Consider the following 20,166-nt stretch of genomic DNA (forward strand, 5'->3'; position numbering starts at 1 on the left):
GGATTCAAAGGACCATGGCATTTAAATGAGGTAACTGGCCACACTTTTGCAGTATCATGGAATCTAACAAACAGGGAGCTTTTATATTGAAATATTTGTACATTAAGAGTTGACTTCATTAATTTTTTTTCTGTATACATATATTTCAGCTCTCTGAAGATGTAGTGAACCGGATGAAAGAATCCCCTCAAAGTAAAAGGGACAACCAGAGATCGCCCTGTTCATCCAATGGCACAGCTCCACCTTCGCCAGCTGCAGAAGGGAAACCGAAATCTCCTACAGGTACTGTCAGTCCCTATCAGGTCTAGTGACTGTTTTGATACACTACTCAGTAGTGCTGCCACTAGATGTTATATAGTATGCAGTACATATAGTATGTGTTTTTCAAGACTCTCTTGGTATGAGAGGAGTTTTTTGATTAGTATGTAACATTTTTGTGTGTATATATATATTGGCATCGTTGAATGTCTTGGATGTTACAGTCCTGTGATGTCCTCTTTATGTTTCTGAAAGGTAGCTGTGTCATCTGGCAGTTGGAGCAGCTGAAATGCTAAGGTTCTAGTTCTGTCGCTGTGTGACCTTAAGTAAGACAACTTGTTTTTCCAGGTCCTTTCTCTCCCTCCTCCATTTTTGGATTACCACCCTTCTCAGATAATTTAATGAACTTGTATCACTTTGTGAACGTTTCAAATGAACATGTAATAAGCAAGGCAGATTTTTTAAAATTTTTTTTATTTTATCCTGGCAAGCTGCCTTGTTGTCTCCTTTGCATGCACAGGGAGTATATTGCAGATGGGTGGGAGAAATACTACTTTTTGTTCTTTGGAAATAAGCTCATAGGGAAGGATAGACTGACTAAGCACAGCTTGCCAAGTGGATGATGAGAACTTGGTTTCTGAACTTGTCTTTCTTTACAGGTCAGAAAGCTATTTGATTTCTCTTGATTCTCAAATACACTTTGTTGATGTGTTATCAGTGTGGATTTGTTTAGGGCATCCAGACTAATGTGAAATTAGGAGCCAGGCCTTTGCTTTTAGAGATTTGCTTGCTGTTAGCCTGCATCTTTCCTGAAAGTGGATTCAACCTTATGGATGGCCTGAACTCCATCAGGTAATTTAATCTCCACTTGTGGGGTCCCTTGTAATTGCAAGGAAGGCAGGAGGTCAGGGGTAAGACTTAATGGAACTGGAGGAAGGAAGTGGAAAATAGGTCTAAAACCATGTTTCAGTATAAACTAGGGTTTGAGCAGTTAACATCCTTACCTAGAAGTTTCTGTAGCATCATGCCTTGTTCAGTGTGCCTTGTGGAAGGCAATGCTGTCAGTGTCTGTTTCATTAATTCAAACTCCATCCCTCAAACTTAAATTTTCTTGAGACTTTTCAAGGTGTATTGTTTCTTTTTCTTCGTGAGATAACACGCACATGTGAAATTCTCCTCTTCTCAAATAATTCATGATGTGATGAAGGGCAATGTTTTGTACTATAGTTGTCACAGGTTTCTATTCTTCTTTCTAGGAATCCAGCCACCAATGGCAAGTGACTCTGGTCAGAAGTCTTCTGCTGCAGAGCAGGAACTGTACAGGAGGTGAGGTGAAGTTCTTGGAAAAGACAATAGTTTAGTTCCTTTTGGACTATATATATGTGTGTGTATATATATATGTAAGTTTTACTTCAGTCCAAGTGCAATGACTGTGTGTTTTAATGCCTGAAAATCCCCTCTGGAGCCTTTTTTTGTTAAGGGCCATGGAACACATGTTTTTAGGGAAGCCTGTCCCTTAGCCAAAAGGGGAGCTGTGGGCAATGGAGCGGTGTTTGGAGAAACAGGGAGGAGTTGGTAACTACAGAAAACTTGCGTGTGATGTGCATTGCAAGACTGATAAAGCATAAACTTGAGTACAGTTGCCTTTTCTGGCACAAATGAAGGAGTCTAAGTGTTTGATACTTCCCTTAGGGATTTTGGAATGTCAAACATGGTAATGGTTTTAATTCAGTTTATGCCTAAAATAATCAGATCTGCCTTATGTATCCGATTCCATTCCTCCTCCTTTTCCTAGACTGGACGTAATGCCTGTCAGCCAGTACTAGAGTGCTATGAATTTTTCACCCAAGGGTATTTTAATTTATTAAGATAAAAATACCTGTAAAGATGGGGTAGGGGTGAGGAAAAAAAAATTGCAGAAGAAAACTGTCCTTCTCTCTGACAGAACCACAGCAGTCTCCTCCTAGTTCTAGGCATTGCAGGGTACTGAGAACTTCAGTTCTGTGTAATTCAGTATCTTTCTGTTATAAAACTGCTGGTGTGATCTGTCTGTGTTCTTAAAGATGCTGTAAAGATCAGTCTTTTCCTGTTCTTTCCTTTGGTGCTCTGATGGTGTCTTTACTGTGCTTGTAGTCTAGGTAACAATGAAAATCAGTCTCTGTGTGCATGGTGGTTTTTGAGTATTGCAACAGACTGACCAAACCTGTTAAAACCCTGTTGCATCAATCACACTGTCCTTGTGGAAGTCAAGAGATGTGACCAAGAAAAGTCTCTGGAAAGCTGGTTCACTTGGGGACTGTGGAATCAAAATTGCTGGCAGTTTTCAGTGTTGAGCTACTGAACTGCATCCCAAATACCTGATCTGGGAAAGGAGAGGTAGGGGCAGAAATGCAGTGGAAAGGTAGGCAGGGAAGACAAGAAAGGGAGGAGCAGCTTGTATGTGTGTGGGTCAGCTGTGGAACCAGAACCAGGCCTGGATGGGCTGAAATGCAGCCTGAAAAGTTTGTGGATGACACCAAATTGAAGGAATGGTCACTGTGCTGGAGAGCAACATTGCCACTCGCAGGGACCTCAGCAAGCTAGAGACATGGGACAAGAGACGCTGAGGGAACTGCATTGGCTTAGCCTGGCAAAGAAGGAGGGTACGAATTGTTGTTTTCAACTTCCTAAAAAAGTAAAATACAGACAGTGCCAGACTTGTCAGAGGTGCACATGGAAAGGACAAGACGCAAGAGACACAGATCACAGCAAGGAAATTCTGCCTGAGTATTGGGGGCGTGGGGGGGAAACCCCAAACAGTTGGTGAGTGCAGTGAAGCACTGAAACAGGTTGCACCAAAAGGAGAGGTGCTAGGCTGGACCTTGTTCTCACCAACAAGGAGGGGCTGGTGGGGAATGTGAAACTCAAGGGCAGCCTTGGCAGCAGTGACCATGAAATGGTGGAGTTCAAGATCCTTATGGCAGTGAGGAGGGCGCACAGCAAGCTTGCTACCCTGGACTTCAGGAGAGCAGACTTTGGCCTCTTCAGGGATCTTCTTGGTAGAGTACCCTGGGATAAAGCCCTGGAGGGAAGATGGGCCCAAGAAAGCTGGTTAATATTCAAGGATCACCTACTCCAAGCTCAGGGGCAATGCATCCCAACAAAGAAGAAGTCAGGCAAAAATGCCAGGAGGCCTGTGTGTATGAACAAGAAGCTCCTGGACAAACTCAAACACAAAAAGGAAGCCTACAGAGGGTGGAAACAAGGATAGGCAGCCTGGGAGGAATACAGAGAAATTGTCTGAGCAGCCAGGGATCAAGTTAGGAAGGCTAAAGCCCTGACAGAATTAAATCTGGTCAGGGACATCAAGGGCAACAAGAAAAGCTTCCATAGGTATGTCGGTGATAAAAGGAAGACTAGGGAAAATGTGGGCCCTTTCTGGAAGGAATGGGAGACCCGGTTACCCAGGATATGGAGAAGGCTGAAGTACTCAATTACTTTTTTGCCTTAGTCTTCACCAGCAAGTGCTCCAGCCACACCACCCAAGTTACAGAAGGCAAAGGCAGGGACTGGGAGAATGAAGAATTGCCCACCATAGGAGAAGATCAGGTTCAAGACCATTTAAGGAACCTGAAGGTGTACGAGTCCATGGGACCTGATGAGATGCATCTGGCTAACCCGTTATTGTTGTATGTCCCTTGATCTTTTCCAAGGCAGTATCTACTTATCTAGCTAACTACTTTCTATTCTCACTGTTTTCAGGTGATAATTAAGTCCTTAAAAGAGCTAAATATAACTGAAGTATAAGCTTATATGGTGCTAAGTCTACTGTTGTTGCCAGAGCTGTAGCTCACCAAAATTGCAGGTCATGTTTAAAGTTTGTTGGACTTCTGAATTCCTGCTGATAATGGACGGGCTGTGAGGAGATTTTATGTCAATAGATTATGGATTTGTGTTTTGGCTTTAGGCAGGTGTCATGGTTTAGCCCCGCTGGCAACTAAGCACCACGGAGCCACTCACTCGTGTCTCTCACAGTGGGATGGGGGAGAATCAGAAGGGTAAAAGTGAGAAAACTCGTGGGCTGAGATAAAGACAGTTTAATAGGTAAAGCAAAAGCTGTGCACGTAAGCAAAGCAAAACAAGGAATCCATTCAGCACTTCCCATGGGCAGGCAGGTGTTCAGCCATCTCCAGGAAAGCAGGGCTCCATCATGTGTAACGGTTACTTGGGAAGACAAAATGCCAACACTCCGAATGCCCTCCCTTCCTCCTTCTTCCCCTAGCTTTATATGCTGAGCATGATGTCATAAGGTCTGGAATATCCCTTGGGTCAGTTGGGGTCAGCTGTCCCAGCTGTGTCCTTTCCCAGCTTCTTGTGCACCCCCAGCCTCCTTGCTGGTGGGGTGGTGTGAGAAGCAGAAAAGGCCCTGACTGTGGGTAAGCACTGCTCAGCAATAACAAAAACATCCTAGCGTTGTCAACTCTGTTTTCAGCACAAATCCAAAACACAGCCCCATGCAAGCTACTATGAAGAAAATTAACTCTATCCCAGCCAAAACCAGCACAGTAGGGATAGTCCATGCTAAGCCATGACCCTGTTGCCAGAAGTCTGCTGATCACCTTCTCTCTGTTTGCCTTTGGCACTCATACAGGTATGAGCGAGAACAGGCACTGGTCCAAGAGGAGTTGCTCCGGCTGGCCAAAAGAGAAAGGGAAGCAGCCAGTGAGGCCTTGAATACTGCCCTTCAGCGGGAAAGGAACAACACTAATGAAGAGAGGCAAAGAGCGGCCCAGCTGGTGGGTAACAAAAAACCCCAGTATGTTTCCATGTAGGACAGGCTAAAATATCTCTGCTTGAGGGGATTCATTAAATGTCGCTTGTGTGATGAGCTTAGAAACTTTGATTTAGACTGAAGCACTCATCACCTCCTAATGCATCACTTAATGTTTGGCTTACAGCGTAGCTGGCAAGCTACACTTGTAGCGTGTCATGCAGTGATGCTAAGGCCAAGCTTGCAGGGAAAGGCATAAGTAATGACTGTGCTGGGGACAGCTTTACCTGTGGCAGGTCAGTGTGGTTTGTGTATATGGAGTCCCTGTCTGAGCTAGAGAGAACTCTTTTAAACCATCAAGTGTATGAAATGAATGTTTTGGTATATACAGGGTCAGATTCTGCTGTCTTGATCCACCCTGAAACTTTGCTCTGTTTTTCTAGAGTATAATTGTGCAAATACCCAAATTAATAAAAAGTAATAATGAGTTCTGTTTGAGTCTTATGATGCTGGTAACAAGAGAACTGTTACAAAACTGTCAAGTACTGTAACATTTTGAAGAAGGCTTAAGATTCATTTTTAGGGACCAGGAAGCATAAATGCCTTTTGTACACACCAATCCAATTGACTCCCAAACCAATCTGTTCTTGCCCAGCAGGCAGACTTCTTTTTGGCAACTTCTTGCTGCAGCCTTTACTGTTAGTTAGGCACCTTGGTGTTTGAGAAAACTCTTTGGGTTATTGGCATACCAGTGCTGAGAAAAGCAGTGATGGAGACAGAAGTACAGCAAGATGAGACTGAGTAGAGCAAAAGGCTTATATCACTACAGTAGATTGGGGTTGTCATTGGTGCTTAATATTCACATGATACTATTTTCTATTGTTTTCTTTTAAATATTAATGTTACTATGGCAATGGCATACTGCCTGTAAACAATGCAGAGTCTTATTGGAACTGCCACATTTTCCTGGCCTGCGGTAGTATGAGCTGTTGGGGTGTGACACGAGGTGGGACTAGGCTTGCCACAGTGAGATCAAACTTCCTGTTCATTTGGACTGTGCTGTTGAAACTTTGAGAGAGCTAGACTAAGAGTAATTCTCCTTGCCTGGTACATACTAAAAGGATGGTTTAGGGAGAGAACAGACTTGAGTAATGATGGTCTTTACTGTGTTTCTTCCATCCTACTGATCTGTTGTATGCACTTGATTTAAATGAAGAAACTTTCTATGAGCATGTTTTTTCTATATGTTGAATGCTAACAGGTGTGGCTTACCCAGGCATGTGACTTGGCTGTGAATCATTTTGAGGTTATAATACGAAGGCATTTTGGGGGGGCTGAATAAATAAAATTTACATAAAAATGGCCATAAGGGTTCAGACAGAAGGTCCTTCTAGCTGTAGTCCATTTCTGGCCAGCTCCATAGCAGCTGCTTACAGAAAGCATGAGAACAGAGCAGGTGTATAGCAATATTTCTTACTTGTATACCCTTGCAACTCCTGCCATTCTGGGGCTTAGAGGCTTCTTCAGCAAGGTGCTGTATTTTCCCGTTGGTAGTTAACAGTCCTTAATGAAATTGTCTCCCATGAATTTGTGCGTTTGTGTTTTTGGACCCGTTTGTGCTTTTTGACTCCATGATAACATTTGTATGTGGTTGGATTGGTAGGTCTCTGAGATTGCTCTCCTGGTTATAGCTTGTGAACGGCTGCTGTGTCGTAGGAAATCTCCTCTTGGCAGATTATGCCTTAACCATGGGAAGCTGCAGGATTGCTGAGCTTTAGAATAGTGATGTCTGAGGCAGGTGACTGCTGTTCCTCTGCATAGGGCATCTGGGTCAGCAGATGCAATATTAACTCTCTTTCTACTAGAAAGAGAATATTCTCTTTATGAATGCAATTAATGGACTTCTGTAAAGGTGGGGGGGAAGAAGCTAGTGGATTTATTGTCCAATCTAAAGATGTGGCCTGGCTTAGAAGTAGAGCCCTGCCCTCCTGCAGTGAGGTGTAGAGTCAATCCTGGAGAAATATGACTAGCAGAATCAGGCAGTATTTGTGAAGTGTAAAGAGGGCACCTCTAAAATGAGTTGGAACCTGACCGCGAACATACAAAAGCTGTTCTGTTATCTGAATTGGCTTTTAATCCTGCAGTGTCGCATACCCAGATACTGCATACTTGATGCTCTGCAAAAATCTGATCAGGCTCTCCTTGTGTAACCCATAAAAGATAAATAGTAACCATGTAGTGTTAGCCCAGAACTTGGTGCAAGAATGAGAAACAGTTAAATTTCATTGCTCTTTAACTATCTCTTGATCAGTCATAAATTTAAGATCCTTAAAAATGGAATAGTCTAGCCTGTCCTTGCAAAGATGAGGTCAAAGCTGTTGTCTATCGGCTTCTAGATGTCTTCCTAAGCAGGAACTGCTTTTGCCAGCCTTTTAAATTATTTGGATCCCTATCAGACTTGCTTTATCTCAGCTACAGTTTCCTTTTGGGCATGGTTACCTTATTGTATTGACTCAATCCTATTCAAATCATACCTGTCCTTTGTCTTCCAGTATTGTTTTCTTCCTTTATTTGGAATAGGGCTTGAATGTTTCTTATTTGCTCTTCTGGTTTTTAGCCCTAGTATATGAAGGAAATAACGGGTGTGAGCTGCTCTTTCAGCCCTTCTGTGTCAGTCTTCTCTTTCAGGTAGAAGATAGTAGTGGAACTCTAGGTACCTAGTGGTAGTCCAGGCGCAGATGGCACTGGAAATTATCTACTTAAATTTATAAGGGAACAACTTCTAGGGTTTTTGTTGTTGTAACCTATTAGGGAAGCCAGAGAAAAATGGGGCAACTCCCATGAAAGAAATAACAAATGCATAATTTGCTTCTAGCAGCACTTAATTTAGTAAAAATTGAAAATCATGCCACATGTAATTAGAAAGTTTTGTTTTATTTATTTATTTTTTTAAAATATTTGTAGTAAGATCTTGAGCTGCCCTGTGTCCTTAACATAGCAATGGTTTGGTGATTAGTAGCCTTCTCTTGTACAGTTGTCTCCAGTAGTCCTGCAACCTTACCGCTTGTAGACCATAAATACAAATATGATAGCTGTATTTTGAAATTATTTCATTTTGATTGTGCTGAATGTCACTTGTCATTTAATCTGTTCTTTATGATTTTCATCCACTGACTTTTATTATTGGCAGTATTCCTACGAAGCACTTCTTCAGTCTTACTATATAATACACATTCCTGATGAGAGCGTGGACTAGAGCTAACCTTTGATAGGGAACTTGCTGTCAGCTTCTGGAGCCAGTTACTTCATCATTTATGGGGTAGGGTGCAGATTAAAACTTATTGTTGGTGGGTTTTTTTTGTGGTTTGTTTGTTTATTGTTTGTGTGTTGGGGTTTGTTTTGTTTTGTTTTTTTTATTGAAGTGGTGCACGGGTTACAAAGAGGGATTTAGAATTAAGTACCTGGGTCCCATTCTACATTTTGTCTTGATCTTTCTTTTTTGTTTAATCACTTTGAACAAGGTACTTAGCTTCTGGATACCTTAGGTTTTGAATAAAAGTCCTTAAAATTTTAGTTTAAGAAGCAAAACAGCTCTCTAAATAGAAATAGTGCAGCATTCACTTCCCTCTTTGAGTGAATATGGCTTTTGATTAACCATGGGGGACTGGCTCAAATGGAAGTAGTCTGCTAAGCTGCTGCAGAAGAGCTCTCACCAATTTGTATTGGAGATAAAATGTTTTGTTTGTACAGCACTGCAGGATTGTGGTGCTGACTGGACTCTGAATAATTTAATGCTGTGGGTACTTACTATACAACAAGGATTATATGTGCAGTACTTCACAGCGGGGCCTAGGGTGTTTAACTAATGCTTGTAGCATGCCTTAAGTCTCATGTGAAATATCCAAGAATTAATATAGCTATCTTTAAATCCTTTTTTATTTCTAGCATGAGGAACTTCCAAAGTTGTCATAGTCAAGTTATTTAATTGCTTCACTGTGTTGTGAATAGTCTCACCATTCCTCTGTACCAGGAGTCTTACCTTTTTCATTTCCAATTAATCAAAACCTCTTCTCTCAACTTCTCAGTTCTTTTGACTTTCTTTTTTTCTCCTTCTTACCAACAAAAGAAACTTTGCAAGCAAAGCTGCTCTTTTTTCTCCTCTCTGCTTTTGTAATCTGCTAAGGCTGTGCAGCATGTGCAGCATATGCATCATGAGCCTCTTGGAGCCAGTGACTCCCTGTGTGATGGTTTTCGCTGAAACCTTTGAGACAAATCAATGTGGAATGGGAATGGATAAAAGCAGAAGCTGGGGTGGGGAATAAACGCGATTAAGCAAAGACATCTCATTACTACTCTAGAAAGGGAGGATTATAACTTATAAAATAGGAGGATCTCATTTAGGGGCCATGTGTGCCTGTGTTATCAGGACAGAGGGAGAGCAAATAGAATAAATGAAATTAATACTTTGAAAAGAAGCATTACCCGGATTTGAGAATTGAACTAATATGATTTGTGCAAAGCCCTAAAGTTCTTATCTCCCCATTTAATACCCCTAGGATAATGGCTTTGTCAGAGTTATTGACCAAAAGTCGTCGTCTTCCTTTCCACTTTGAAAGAATGAATTCAGAAATGGGGTGATGGTAGGACAAACTTTGCACCATGATTAGCTTTTTCAGACAAGACTGACAGGCATTGGTTGCTGTGTGAAAACAGAATTCCTAAATTGCCAGGAAAGAGTTTCTCCAGCCATCAATGATGGATGGCTTACTATTCCCAGTGTTCTTGGTCATGCCCCTCTCACTGGCTTGCGGTATGGCAACCTTTGCTTTCTGGTGGCTGCAGCATTGCACAGTTGTGATTAGTGTGGCCTGGAATATAAGCACGGGAGGAAATACAAGGATTTAGGGTTTGTCTCTGGTTGCTCCAGTAGCTGATTATAATTGGTCATAGGCTGTTGGATTCTTTCAGATGATTTCTTGCCCTGAAATAATCTCTTTGCTCTTCAGAGCCTCTCATCTCCTCTTGTTGATTCAGGAGAGAAGGGCTGAAGGAAGAACACATGACTGGGAATGGGTTTGGTCAGGGCAGTGGGTTTTGATATTGGTGACATCTTGTGAATGTGGGATGCTGAACTCTTGGGCTTAGCCTGTGGCATTCTTTGGACAATTCCACCCTTGGTTTAGTGCATATTGGTCTGCTGACATTTTAAATGTTATGTTTTCTTCTCCATTTCAAAGTATGTGGAGGTAAAATTGCTAAAAGCAGCATAAACAGCCCATTCATAGATTGACACAATGGAGGAGAATTTTGGTGGTAGTAGGAGAGTGATCAGGTGGAGTAGCGTTTTCTTTCTGGCCCTGTAGGGGTGGAGGAATGATCCAATTGGCCCATTGATGGAAAGTTTTCATTAGATTTCTGGTCATTGATGAAACTTAAAGCCAATCTCGCTTACATTTTTTGCTGTGAATTGCCTATTGTTGTAAGAGCAGTATCAGCTGTAGGTGCAGCTGAGCTGGTACTGAAGATGGTTTTAGAAACGGTCCTGAGCATGATTTAGTTTTGTTAAGGCTTTCATTTACTTTGTGATAAGCTGGGGATCAGCTTCATCCTGGCTGATTAACCATAGGTAAGCATCTCTAGATTAGACTGGGGTTTTGTTGTGTGTAATCTCCTATCATTGTGACAAGCTGGAGTGACTGGCTGAGGTCCAGTAGTAGCATGGTGTTTGTTGAAACTGTGACAGTGTGGGGCCATCAGTGAAGCGAGACTCTATTGTCAAAACTTGTCATTTTTTCCTCCCTCTTTGAGTTGATGTAATGAAAGGTATTGTCTTTGTGAGCTTTGCATTATGGTTTGGATACTGCTCACATCAGGGCCAGTTTTGCTCATCCTGTTTGTTCTGCAGCTAAAATGTAGCACACTGAGCTAAACCCCTTCTCTTTCTAAAGTTGCAAGCCTATATGTAGGAAATAGGTTGGTTCTGGGAGGAGACATTGCTAATACAAGTCTTGAGTTTTAGTGTTTAGAGGCTCTTTAGTTTCTGTAAATATTTCTTGATTGAAGTTTTTTGTGGGTGAAGCAGAAAACATTGATTTAAATCAGCAAGTATGGAGGCTTGTTTTAAATAACAGTGCAAAGTGAGGAAAAAAGCCCATTCAGTTATTTTTCTCCAAGCTTGATTTTCATTGATGTTGGTGATTAGCAAAAAGTATCTACATGTGTTTACTAAAGGAATGACACCTTTTTTTCCCCGATTAATTTTTATGTCATCTTTAGAAAATGACTGGTGCATTTAGTTACTAGAACATTAATTCCCACGTATAGTGTGGGTACTGCCAGTTGTGGGGGCAGTACCTCCTGATGAGCCTTGTTCCCTGCAGTTTGGTTATTTGCAGAGCATTCAGGTACTGTGTGTCAAACACTCACATACCTACCCTTAGGGCATGCAAAACCAGCTAGGGAACTCTGACTAGGTTAGCAGGAGTGGCATTCTCTTTGGCTAGAAGTTGCAATGCAGTTGTTTTCAATTGCTTTCACTAATTGAATAAAACTGCCTTTTAAATGTGTTGATACAAATGGAAAGATGTGTTTTTTGGTTTAAGCCTTAATGATTTATAAAATGTTGCAAGCTATTGATAGGGGGATTTAAATAGCTAGGCTGAGTAGCTTCAGACCTTGTTCCTCCTATTCTTCTCATTCTTGCTGTCAGAGCTAAGATATGTTTCTAGACTTTCCTTTCAAGAAAATGTATTAATGTGTGGAGTCGTTAAAGTTAGTGGTCTGTTATTCTATAGTCTCTGGCCAGAACACTCCTCCTTTTCCCCCAGTTGAGTTCCTCTTTGGCTGCTACCTTGTACTATAGAAGTGGGTGCATTTCTGCAGTGAAGGAATGACTTCTTTTTATGAAACCATTAAACATTTAAGGGATCCCTATAGAAAGTAATCTTGCAGTATTAAGTGGTGGACTTTGGAAAGGTTTGCATTAAATTTAAACTTGGCATGGTGAGGATCTGCATGACTTCTACCTTCAGCAAGCTAATAACTTTCAGTCTCTGGAGCATCAGTGAGGTCTAAATTTAACTAAAGCAATTTTGGAGAATGTGTACTACAATGAACCCAGAAAGTAAAAACACAGTAAAACCAAAAGAAAACCTTCTCTTTCTCCATCTTCTCTTGAGGGAAGGCAAAGTTTTTATCTGGCTAAGGGTAAGATGCTGTGTGTGTACCCCTTATTTTGCCTGCTACTGCTTCTGTGATTTGTCAGACATTTATAGTGGTTTTTTAACAACTTCCAATTTCTGCAGCTGGTCTTTTATCTCCTGACTAAAGGTTAATTTGTGTTTGGAGAGTTTTTGAAGATTTCAGCAGCTGATGGTCGTTTGAGCTTCTCATTTTTGTAGTCTCTTGGGTTAAGGGACCTTATCACAAGGTTGGCCTCTTTTTAAAGCCTATAGCTGGAACAAATGGAAGTTGTCTGTGGTGCTGCCTACTTCCCCTGTGTTGCCTTCAATTCTCCTGTACCTATATTTCACACTTTTTTTTTTTGTACCAAGTTCATATACTCCACAGAAACTTCTTCCAAGTTCATTTGTTCTGCCTTAGGGTTACTGTAAAGCCATTCCATCATTTAAGAAGCAAAATATAAGATCAGCCTTCCTTTCCCCCTATCTATAACTACAAAATATTCAATTCATAAAGAAATAAGAGAATAACATGTTGATATTTTTCTATGAATGGTCCAGCAAACCTAGTACTGCATCTTTTTTTTTTTTCTTTTACTGCCAAACTACTGTGGAGTGGTAGAATTCTGCTCTAATTTTGCAGCTAATTTTGGGGGCATAAGCAACAGAGATTTAGTAATGCATCAGGGTGTTTCAGTAAGCTTTCCTTTCCTACGAGCCAGTATTAGTCAAATGTGGTACAATTTGTGGTATGAGATTGTCATAGTTATAAAGGCTAAGAGTGTTATAAGAATGTAGTTCCCCCTAGCTTGGTTAAACTTTATTTTCGGATTAAGATTTTGCTTGTCTGTGTTTTGAGTATTTGGAATATTACATACATCTAACTTAGTATTTGGTGATAGCTTTCTAGTATTCATTGTATTCTACCTAAAAAATGACAGTGTTTGAATCTTGACTCAATGATCCTTGATCACTGAAAATTTCTTGATGTAGCTGGAATGTGTTACTTAAAGAGAGCAAGATTATGAATTTAAAGGGAAATAAGTTTGCACTGAATGGAAGACTTTCATTGCTCTTGCGCTCTCAAATGGCAATGTGAGGTAGGTGACCTGCCACTGGATGTAATTTCTGTCATATTCCCTAAATGCCATGAAAACTAGCTTTTGTGCTTCTGCCACCTTTTCTTGGAACCTTAACGTATATGTCTTGATGTGATCCTCATTGACAACAGAGAGGTGGTAAAGAACATACCTGAGATGGACGGTGTTCCACACTGGGGGCCACTGTGAGAGAAAAATGGTCCAGGGTTCTTTCTGGGTCTCAGTAAGAAAGGCTGACAAGTGGCTTAATAAAGTAGCTGTTTTAATAAGATAGACTAGAAAGAGGACTATAGATAGCAAGTAAATCTTATGTCCCTTCAGATGCTGGGAGCTCTGCTTTCACGCAGCATTGGACACACCCTGGATGGATTTTCCCATGATGTGCTATGCGGATGGAGAGGTTCCTCCTTTTTCGTCATTTGAGCAATTATATTCTTACGAGAAAACAACTCTGTTCATAAAGGATGTTCACATGAGAACATCTTGCTGCTCTTTAGATAAAGGCAAGGTCCTGCAGGGGCCAGTACCGAGGGGCAGCTGCCTGCAGGCTCCTCTTGTTACGATGCTGAGGAATCTGTGCAGCACAAGACACTCCTGAAGGCCACGCTGTATCTGTATGTGCAGCATGGCGCAGGCCTGCACCTGCTCAGGTTAACTGTTCTGCGGATCACCATCCCCTCGATGCACAGTGGTCTTCTGGTTAGGATCGCTAAATTCCACCCCTTCATCCACATACGGTTTACCTTTCTCAAAGATAGGTAAGTTACAGACTATATTAGCAAGCTCTTCAGCTAATAGGAAGTTTCCTGATGGGCTGGAATCTTATCTATGTGATAACATCTGTCAGTGCACTGCACAGAGGGGCATGGGGTATTCCAGCAGGTTCCCATACAGCAGCTGCTCATGGTAACATAGGGGCTTCTCAAGCCCAAGTACCAGGCCCAGCAGAGCAGAGGTCTTCTGTTCCCAGATCACATTTCCTCAAATACAATGTCTTCTACAAGTCTCCCAATACAAATAGCTTTGTTGGATCATACTAGAAGATGAAGCTGAGTCTACGTGGTATGATGGGAGAAATCAAAATAAGAACTGATGTTATTTCTTTATTTCTCACCTTAAAGAAAAGTTAAAGCAAGCTGATCCGAAGAGTGAATTTCACTGAGGCTTTTTTCTAGTTTCTTTATACCCTCTGCTACAGTTAGGTATCCTCAAACCTGCTTCTATTTGCTGATGAAGTTAATTTTCATTCTTGTTTGCTTCCCTCTCCCTCCCTCTTTCTCTCTCTTGTCTTTTTACTTTCCCCAAACTGCAGGATGGTTTGCTCCTGCTGCCTCTCCTCGTTGGTGGCGTTATCAGGCACGTGTGCAGCGGGTGAGATTGCAAACGCCACTGTTCTCCGGGATTCTAAGCATCAGACAATGTTTTACACGGCATCCCATTCTCTAGCTGGCTGGTTGGACATGATGTTGGTACCTTATCTTCACGCTGACACACACTGGACATTAATAGAAATACATTGCTGAGGCACATGTGTGGAATTTCAAGCAGCCTTTCTAGCTGTGCTTTAGATAGTCTATTGTGTGCTTAACCTCCTGGAAGAGGTTTTGATGAGAAGCGCATAATGTTAACTCTTGGGCAGCTGGGTGGACTCTCTTAGAGTTTCTTATTACAGTCAGCATAGTATCTTCCTAATTGCATGCTACTTGTGTATTTTGGAGTTTCAGCAGTTTTAAATCTGTCTTTCCATGAGCAATATTCCTCCTTGCTAATGCAAATTTTAGGGAAGAAATAGCTATGTGTATTGCACATGGGGAGGAGGTAGGAAATACGTGCTGCAGGGGGAGTGAGCTGCCAGCACTCTTGTTTAGCTTTGTCTGAAATCTGTCCCTGTATTATTTTTGGCTCTATGATTGCCTTACTTCAACTAAAAAAATGACCTGGATGCAACTGCTGCTATTTGCCAGGAATTCCTTCTGCTTTTGGAGCACATCAGAATTTTTATTGTTTCCTTTGTACTATATATGTCTACTTTTCTCTGCTTGTTTGTTATGACCATCTACAATTATCTATATTATTTATGAGTACTGAGAAAAACATGATGGGAAATAGCGTCTTAAAAGGGACTGTACTAAAGGAGAGGAAATGAGCTGATGACTTTCTCTTTGATTTTTAGACAATGAAAATAGAACACCTGCAAGCTTATGAGGGGGGGAAGGAATTGGAGAATTAGCTGGCTTTCTTTTTCCTGTCTGTGTGTTACATTGGGGGTTTAGAGCCTTTTTAGCCTCAAAGACTTTGTGATAATGGGCAGACTTGAAGGATGATGCAGTAGGAGTTGAGAGTAAAAATTGATCAAACAGACAGATAGAGCAGGGCTATGTATAATTACTGTCCAAAAGAAAAAAGCTCCATAGTTTAATACCTACTTGAATAGTACATTAGACTAAGGATACATTTGTTAAATAACTAGTGCTTTTCCAATTAGGACTGAGAGCTTGCCACGCACATTCACTGGATCTTCAGCCTAATGCTTTTGCAATGGAAAAAGTGGTTCACTGTCTAGCAGATGACTTCAAGCCCCTTTCTTTTTCTAAACACATAGGCTTGTATCTCTTCCCTCTCCTTTTCCCTTCTCTCCAGCCTCTGAGGAAAATGTATTTGTTCCTCAGTGTTAATCTTGCTATAGTTGTAATTGGCACTGTCAAGCTGAAACTGTGACTCCCCTCTGTAGCTTCTAAACTTCCAATACACAAATAGTTCTGTACAAAAGCTGTTCTCTTCCTAGCTGAGGACCTGAGCAATCAGTCATTTTTGTATTTTCATATGATGTGCTCTCCTAGTTTAACAGCTAAATGTTGAAAAAGGGGGATTGGGAATAAGGGTATATTTAAAAAAAACAATAAACACCACCAAACCAAAACCCAACAAACCACCACAAAACAAAACAAAGCAACGTTCCAAAAAAACAAAACCAAAAAACCCTCCCAAACCCCAACAACAGTAACAACAACAAAAACTTAAGGTCAGCTGCAAATAAACTTACATGTTTCTAAAATCCTCTCCCCTAATTTTCCAGGGTAAAAGAATTTTGTTTTAAGCACAAAACTTGACAAAGCATGAGGACCTTAAACTGCAAAGCCAACTACAATTTTAAAGATAATGAATTTCAGTCCAGCCTATAGTTTTCTATCATTTAAAAAGTTGGCCCCTCCCCCCCCCCCCCCCCCCCCCCAGCCAGCGTGCCTTTTCCTGTTCAAGGCTCAGCATTTTGTAGTGTAATTTTCCAAGCTTTGTGCTACTGAAGGTTATCATAGAGTTCTGTTGAAACCCAACCTACTTGCCTGTGATTTCCTGTTATACAGTGACCTGCAAAAAGACGTGCTTCTCTGGTCAAGTAAGAATTTGACACTGTTCTGTTACTGGTCCAGAAGTGGGATGCGTCAACACCTTTTCCCATCTGATGGCTGTTCAGAAGCCTGTGTTCAGAAGCCAGCTCTCAGGTCACTCTGCCCTTGTTCCAGATCATGATGAAGGTCTAAATGCAATCTTAAAGCTGTTGCCAGCCACTTGCATTTTCTTTTCTTTAGAACAGTTTAGAAGTAGTTCATCAAATTTTATACATCTGGGTAAAAAATAGGAGTTTTCGTTGTAATTAATCGAGCTAGAGTATCAGTTTGTGCCAAAATTAAGAGGGGACCATTAGCTGTGCTCCTGCTCCAATAATATTGTCCTGCCATAGCAGGCTTACTTTCTAAGGTTGATAAGGAATGTGTTAAGACATCTGGAGGGAAAGGGGCTCTAATGGTCTTAGCTGCCATTCTCCTTTATGTAGATGGGACTAGTGTGGTTGATAAATACTTTGCTGCCTCAGGCCTTGCAAATGCGGGCTGTTCCCTTAGGAAGTAGTTCAGGGGGTTACCATGGGTGTTCTTCAGATGGGATTGAAGAGCAGCTAGACAGAAGAGATTTCTTCCAGCCTAGTCACACTAACATGAATTGTAACCCTTCCTAATTTCAGTGTTTTGCTGCCAAGTGTCGCAGTGGGCAGGTAATGGTAGATGGTAGATTTTTCTGACTACATGCACGTCTGCAAGCACATGCCTAATTTTACCTTGTTTGCACACATGTTTAGAAGTTATATCTGCTTTCTGCACAAGAAATGTCTTTTACTGGGCATTTTTAAACTGCAGTAAAAATTAACATCTTTGTAAGAATGAATAATAAACTTCCATATAATTAGACTAATTTCATGTTGTTGCTTATTGGCCAGCAGATGTTGCTGTTGAGCTTGGTTAGGCTTCATTGTGCAGTTCAGCAAGTCATTTGCCTATTTTAAGAGCTATGATGCAGACTGATTTGGAACTAAGTTTCCTGCTTGATAATTCATGTCATCTACTGGTAAGTCAATGTACTGTCCAGAGACTTAAGGTACATCTTGTGCACACGTGTGTGTAAATAAATAAATAATATTAGAATGTCTTTTTTTACCTGTGCATTATTTTTTTCACTTCATTACTGACTTTGAATTCTTATGAAACTTCCCCCTTTCATTAGCAAAGAAATTTTGATTTTCTTGTTTTTTTAAATTATTTTTTGAGGGAGGGATTTTGCTGGCTTTTCAAGTGAGCCTTTAAAATGTGATGGTGCAAATGGAGTCTAATAAACAATCCATAAACAACATATTCTCATTAATACCCCATTGAATTTAGGATCTAGGAAAATCTGTTACCTGCCTTGTGCAGAATCTGGGACATAATTAATGTATTTTATTTGGGGTCAAAACCACTGCTCAGCCTGGTGGCTGCTCTATGTATTGATCTTGCAGAAACCCTGTGTTCTGCTCCTCAGTTCTTTGGGATGTGATTCTAGCTGTAGTACTCTTATTTTGGAACTAAAGATTTTTAATGTGCATCTCGGTTGCATGCCAACAATGATACCTTCACTGAGTTCATACTTTTTTTCCTGCCGTGTTGAGAGCACTTTCAAAGCAGCAGTGAGTATTTCCTGAAGGTGGCAGTGAAGGGACACCCATGAAGACTCCGATCCAAGGGTGGAGGGGGAACTGCTGAGCCCTCAAATTGCTTGCATACCAGTGAAACATCTCAGAGTTTTTGCTTATTTGTTTTCATTCTGACTCTAGCTTCTCCAGGAATTACCATAATATTCTTCAGGATGAGTTTACTCTAAGTTTTTGAAGTTCATTGGTTTCTATAGAAAGACATCATTTGCAGTTGTGAGGCCACTATGTAGTGACATAGTTTACAAACTGGAGATGCATGTTGAATCAGCCTGTTTCTATCTTTCATTTTCTCACCATGCCTCCCGGGACTTGCTTTCATGCTTAAATGCATGGATCTAGCAGCTTGTGACATTGCTGTGTGTTCAGGCTGCAGAGGGGAGGACAAGTTGCTTGTGAAGACAGTACAGGTTTTCACACAAATGATGTGGTATGTTCTCAGCCACCTCTGATTTCTCTTTGGTCTTAAGCTCTCTAGTTGGCTTCTAGTAGTACTTCTTGAAGGGGTAGATAACTGCTGCTGAGAGCAAGTTTGGTTTTGGAAGTGGTGGGAGGAGAGTGGTAGATGCTGTCCTAATGACATCTCATACTCGCTATGAAAACTGATGTTGCTCCCTGTGTTCCTCAGATCCTATTTAAGTTTCACTGTTTTGACCTACATCCTAGTCTGCTAATTAGATACTGCCTACAAAGCCTGGTCTGTAAAAATTGACTATAATAGCTGTCCCTTTGACTATCTACAATCAGACTATGTAGGCTGTGTAAGAAGGCCTGTACTGAAAAACCACTGGAGTTTCTTTCAGCAGAAGTTTGAGATGTATATGCAGTATCACAGGTCAGTCTTCACCGATATTGTAAGTTTCTGACTAATTTGAGTGATTTGGTGTTTAAACGTAAAGATGATCTAGCTGGCCTTGGACAAAATGAATTATTGCTTTGAGGGCAGAATCTTCTCTTGAGGGAGAAGTTGGTGGTTGGCTGGAATCCCTGCAGGTTTTTAGGGAGGAGATTTGTATCTTTTCATCTGTTTTCAAGAAGGAGAAACAAGAGTTATAAAAACCACTTAAAGGTTCAGTTAAGATTTATTCTGGCTGCAAACTGCCTCCCATAATAACTTTAATATGCATCATCCTGAAACTCCTAATTGGCCCTGGTGTTGGCAGGGCTTTCAGACCCAGCAGAATCTCCAACATTCAGCAGCTTTCAGGAAGGAATGTAGCCAGAGAAGCACAAAAGATGAAATGGCTGCCTTATAAATTCTGACTGACCTTGAGAGTCCTTGTTTTAACAAGCAGGAGGACACTGTTGAGAGCCATCTAGACGAGAGCAGTAGTGGGAGTGTGTGTAGGTGCATAATTGTTGGAGGCAAGAGGAGAGGACAGGGGAAGACCTCGTGGGCTTGGTGGGAGGAAGTGGTTTTGTTGTGGGCCATGTACCTATTTATCCTGTTGTTTCTGTTGTTGGTTGGAGTCCTGTCTGTACTGACACTGATTAAATTTTTTTCTTTTTTTTCTGATGGATGCTTGTGGGGGTGGGCTATGGAAGATCTGTGGGTTGAATTAATCCATTCTGTCAGGCCTGGTATCTTTATTTAGGAAATGATCCCAGTCAATTGTTCCTCTCTACTTAGTGACTGACTGGTCCCTGTGTGGGTGCTCATCAAACAGCTCAGAGCCTGAATGACCGGGAAGGCTGAAATCTTCTTTAGCGTCTTCTCTGCTCCCCCTGTGCCTGGGTGGGAGGTGGAAGCCTGCCAGGCTGTTGCGTTGTATCGTTTTTGTGAATGATGGAGGACTGTCATTCTCACTCTCCTGGGCTGTCAGTTGGGCACCTTTTGCAGACCCTAAATTCCCTTTAAAA

General features: G+C 41.3%; 1 protein-coding gene across 7 annotated transcripts in view; it reads left to right on the plus strand.

Moving 5' to 3' along the window:
• The window catches only part of CHCHD6 (coiled-coil-helix-coiled-coil-helix domain containing 6), a 115,871-nt gene that overhangs the window by 2,241 nt on the left and 93,464 nt on the right, over positions 1–20,166 (plus strand). For 6 of the 7 annotated variants that reach the window (XR_007509257.1, XR_007509256.1, XM_049826167.1 and 3 more), the window contains exons 2-4: positions 150–282; positions 1,515–1,584; positions 4,889–5,033. Coding sequence is in view for 5 of the 7 variants with exons in the window: in XM_049826167.1 (XP_049682124.1) it covers positions 150–282; positions 1,515–1,584; positions 4,889–5,033 (348 nt within the window). In the remaining 2 variants the exon portion in view is untranslated. Of the gene's footprint in view, positions 1–149; positions 283–1,514; positions 1,585–4,888; positions 5,034–13,610; positions 13,728–20,166 lie in introns of those variants that run through there. The other variant, XM_049826169.1, reaches the window with a different exon arrangement.

This window comes from Accipiter gentilis, chromosome 23 (assembly GCF_929443795.1).
Source record: "Accipiter gentilis chromosome 23, bAccGen1.1, whole genome shotgun sequence".
Lineage (NCBI taxonomy): Eukaryota > Metazoa > Chordata > Aves > Accipitriformes > Accipitridae > Astur > Astur gentilis.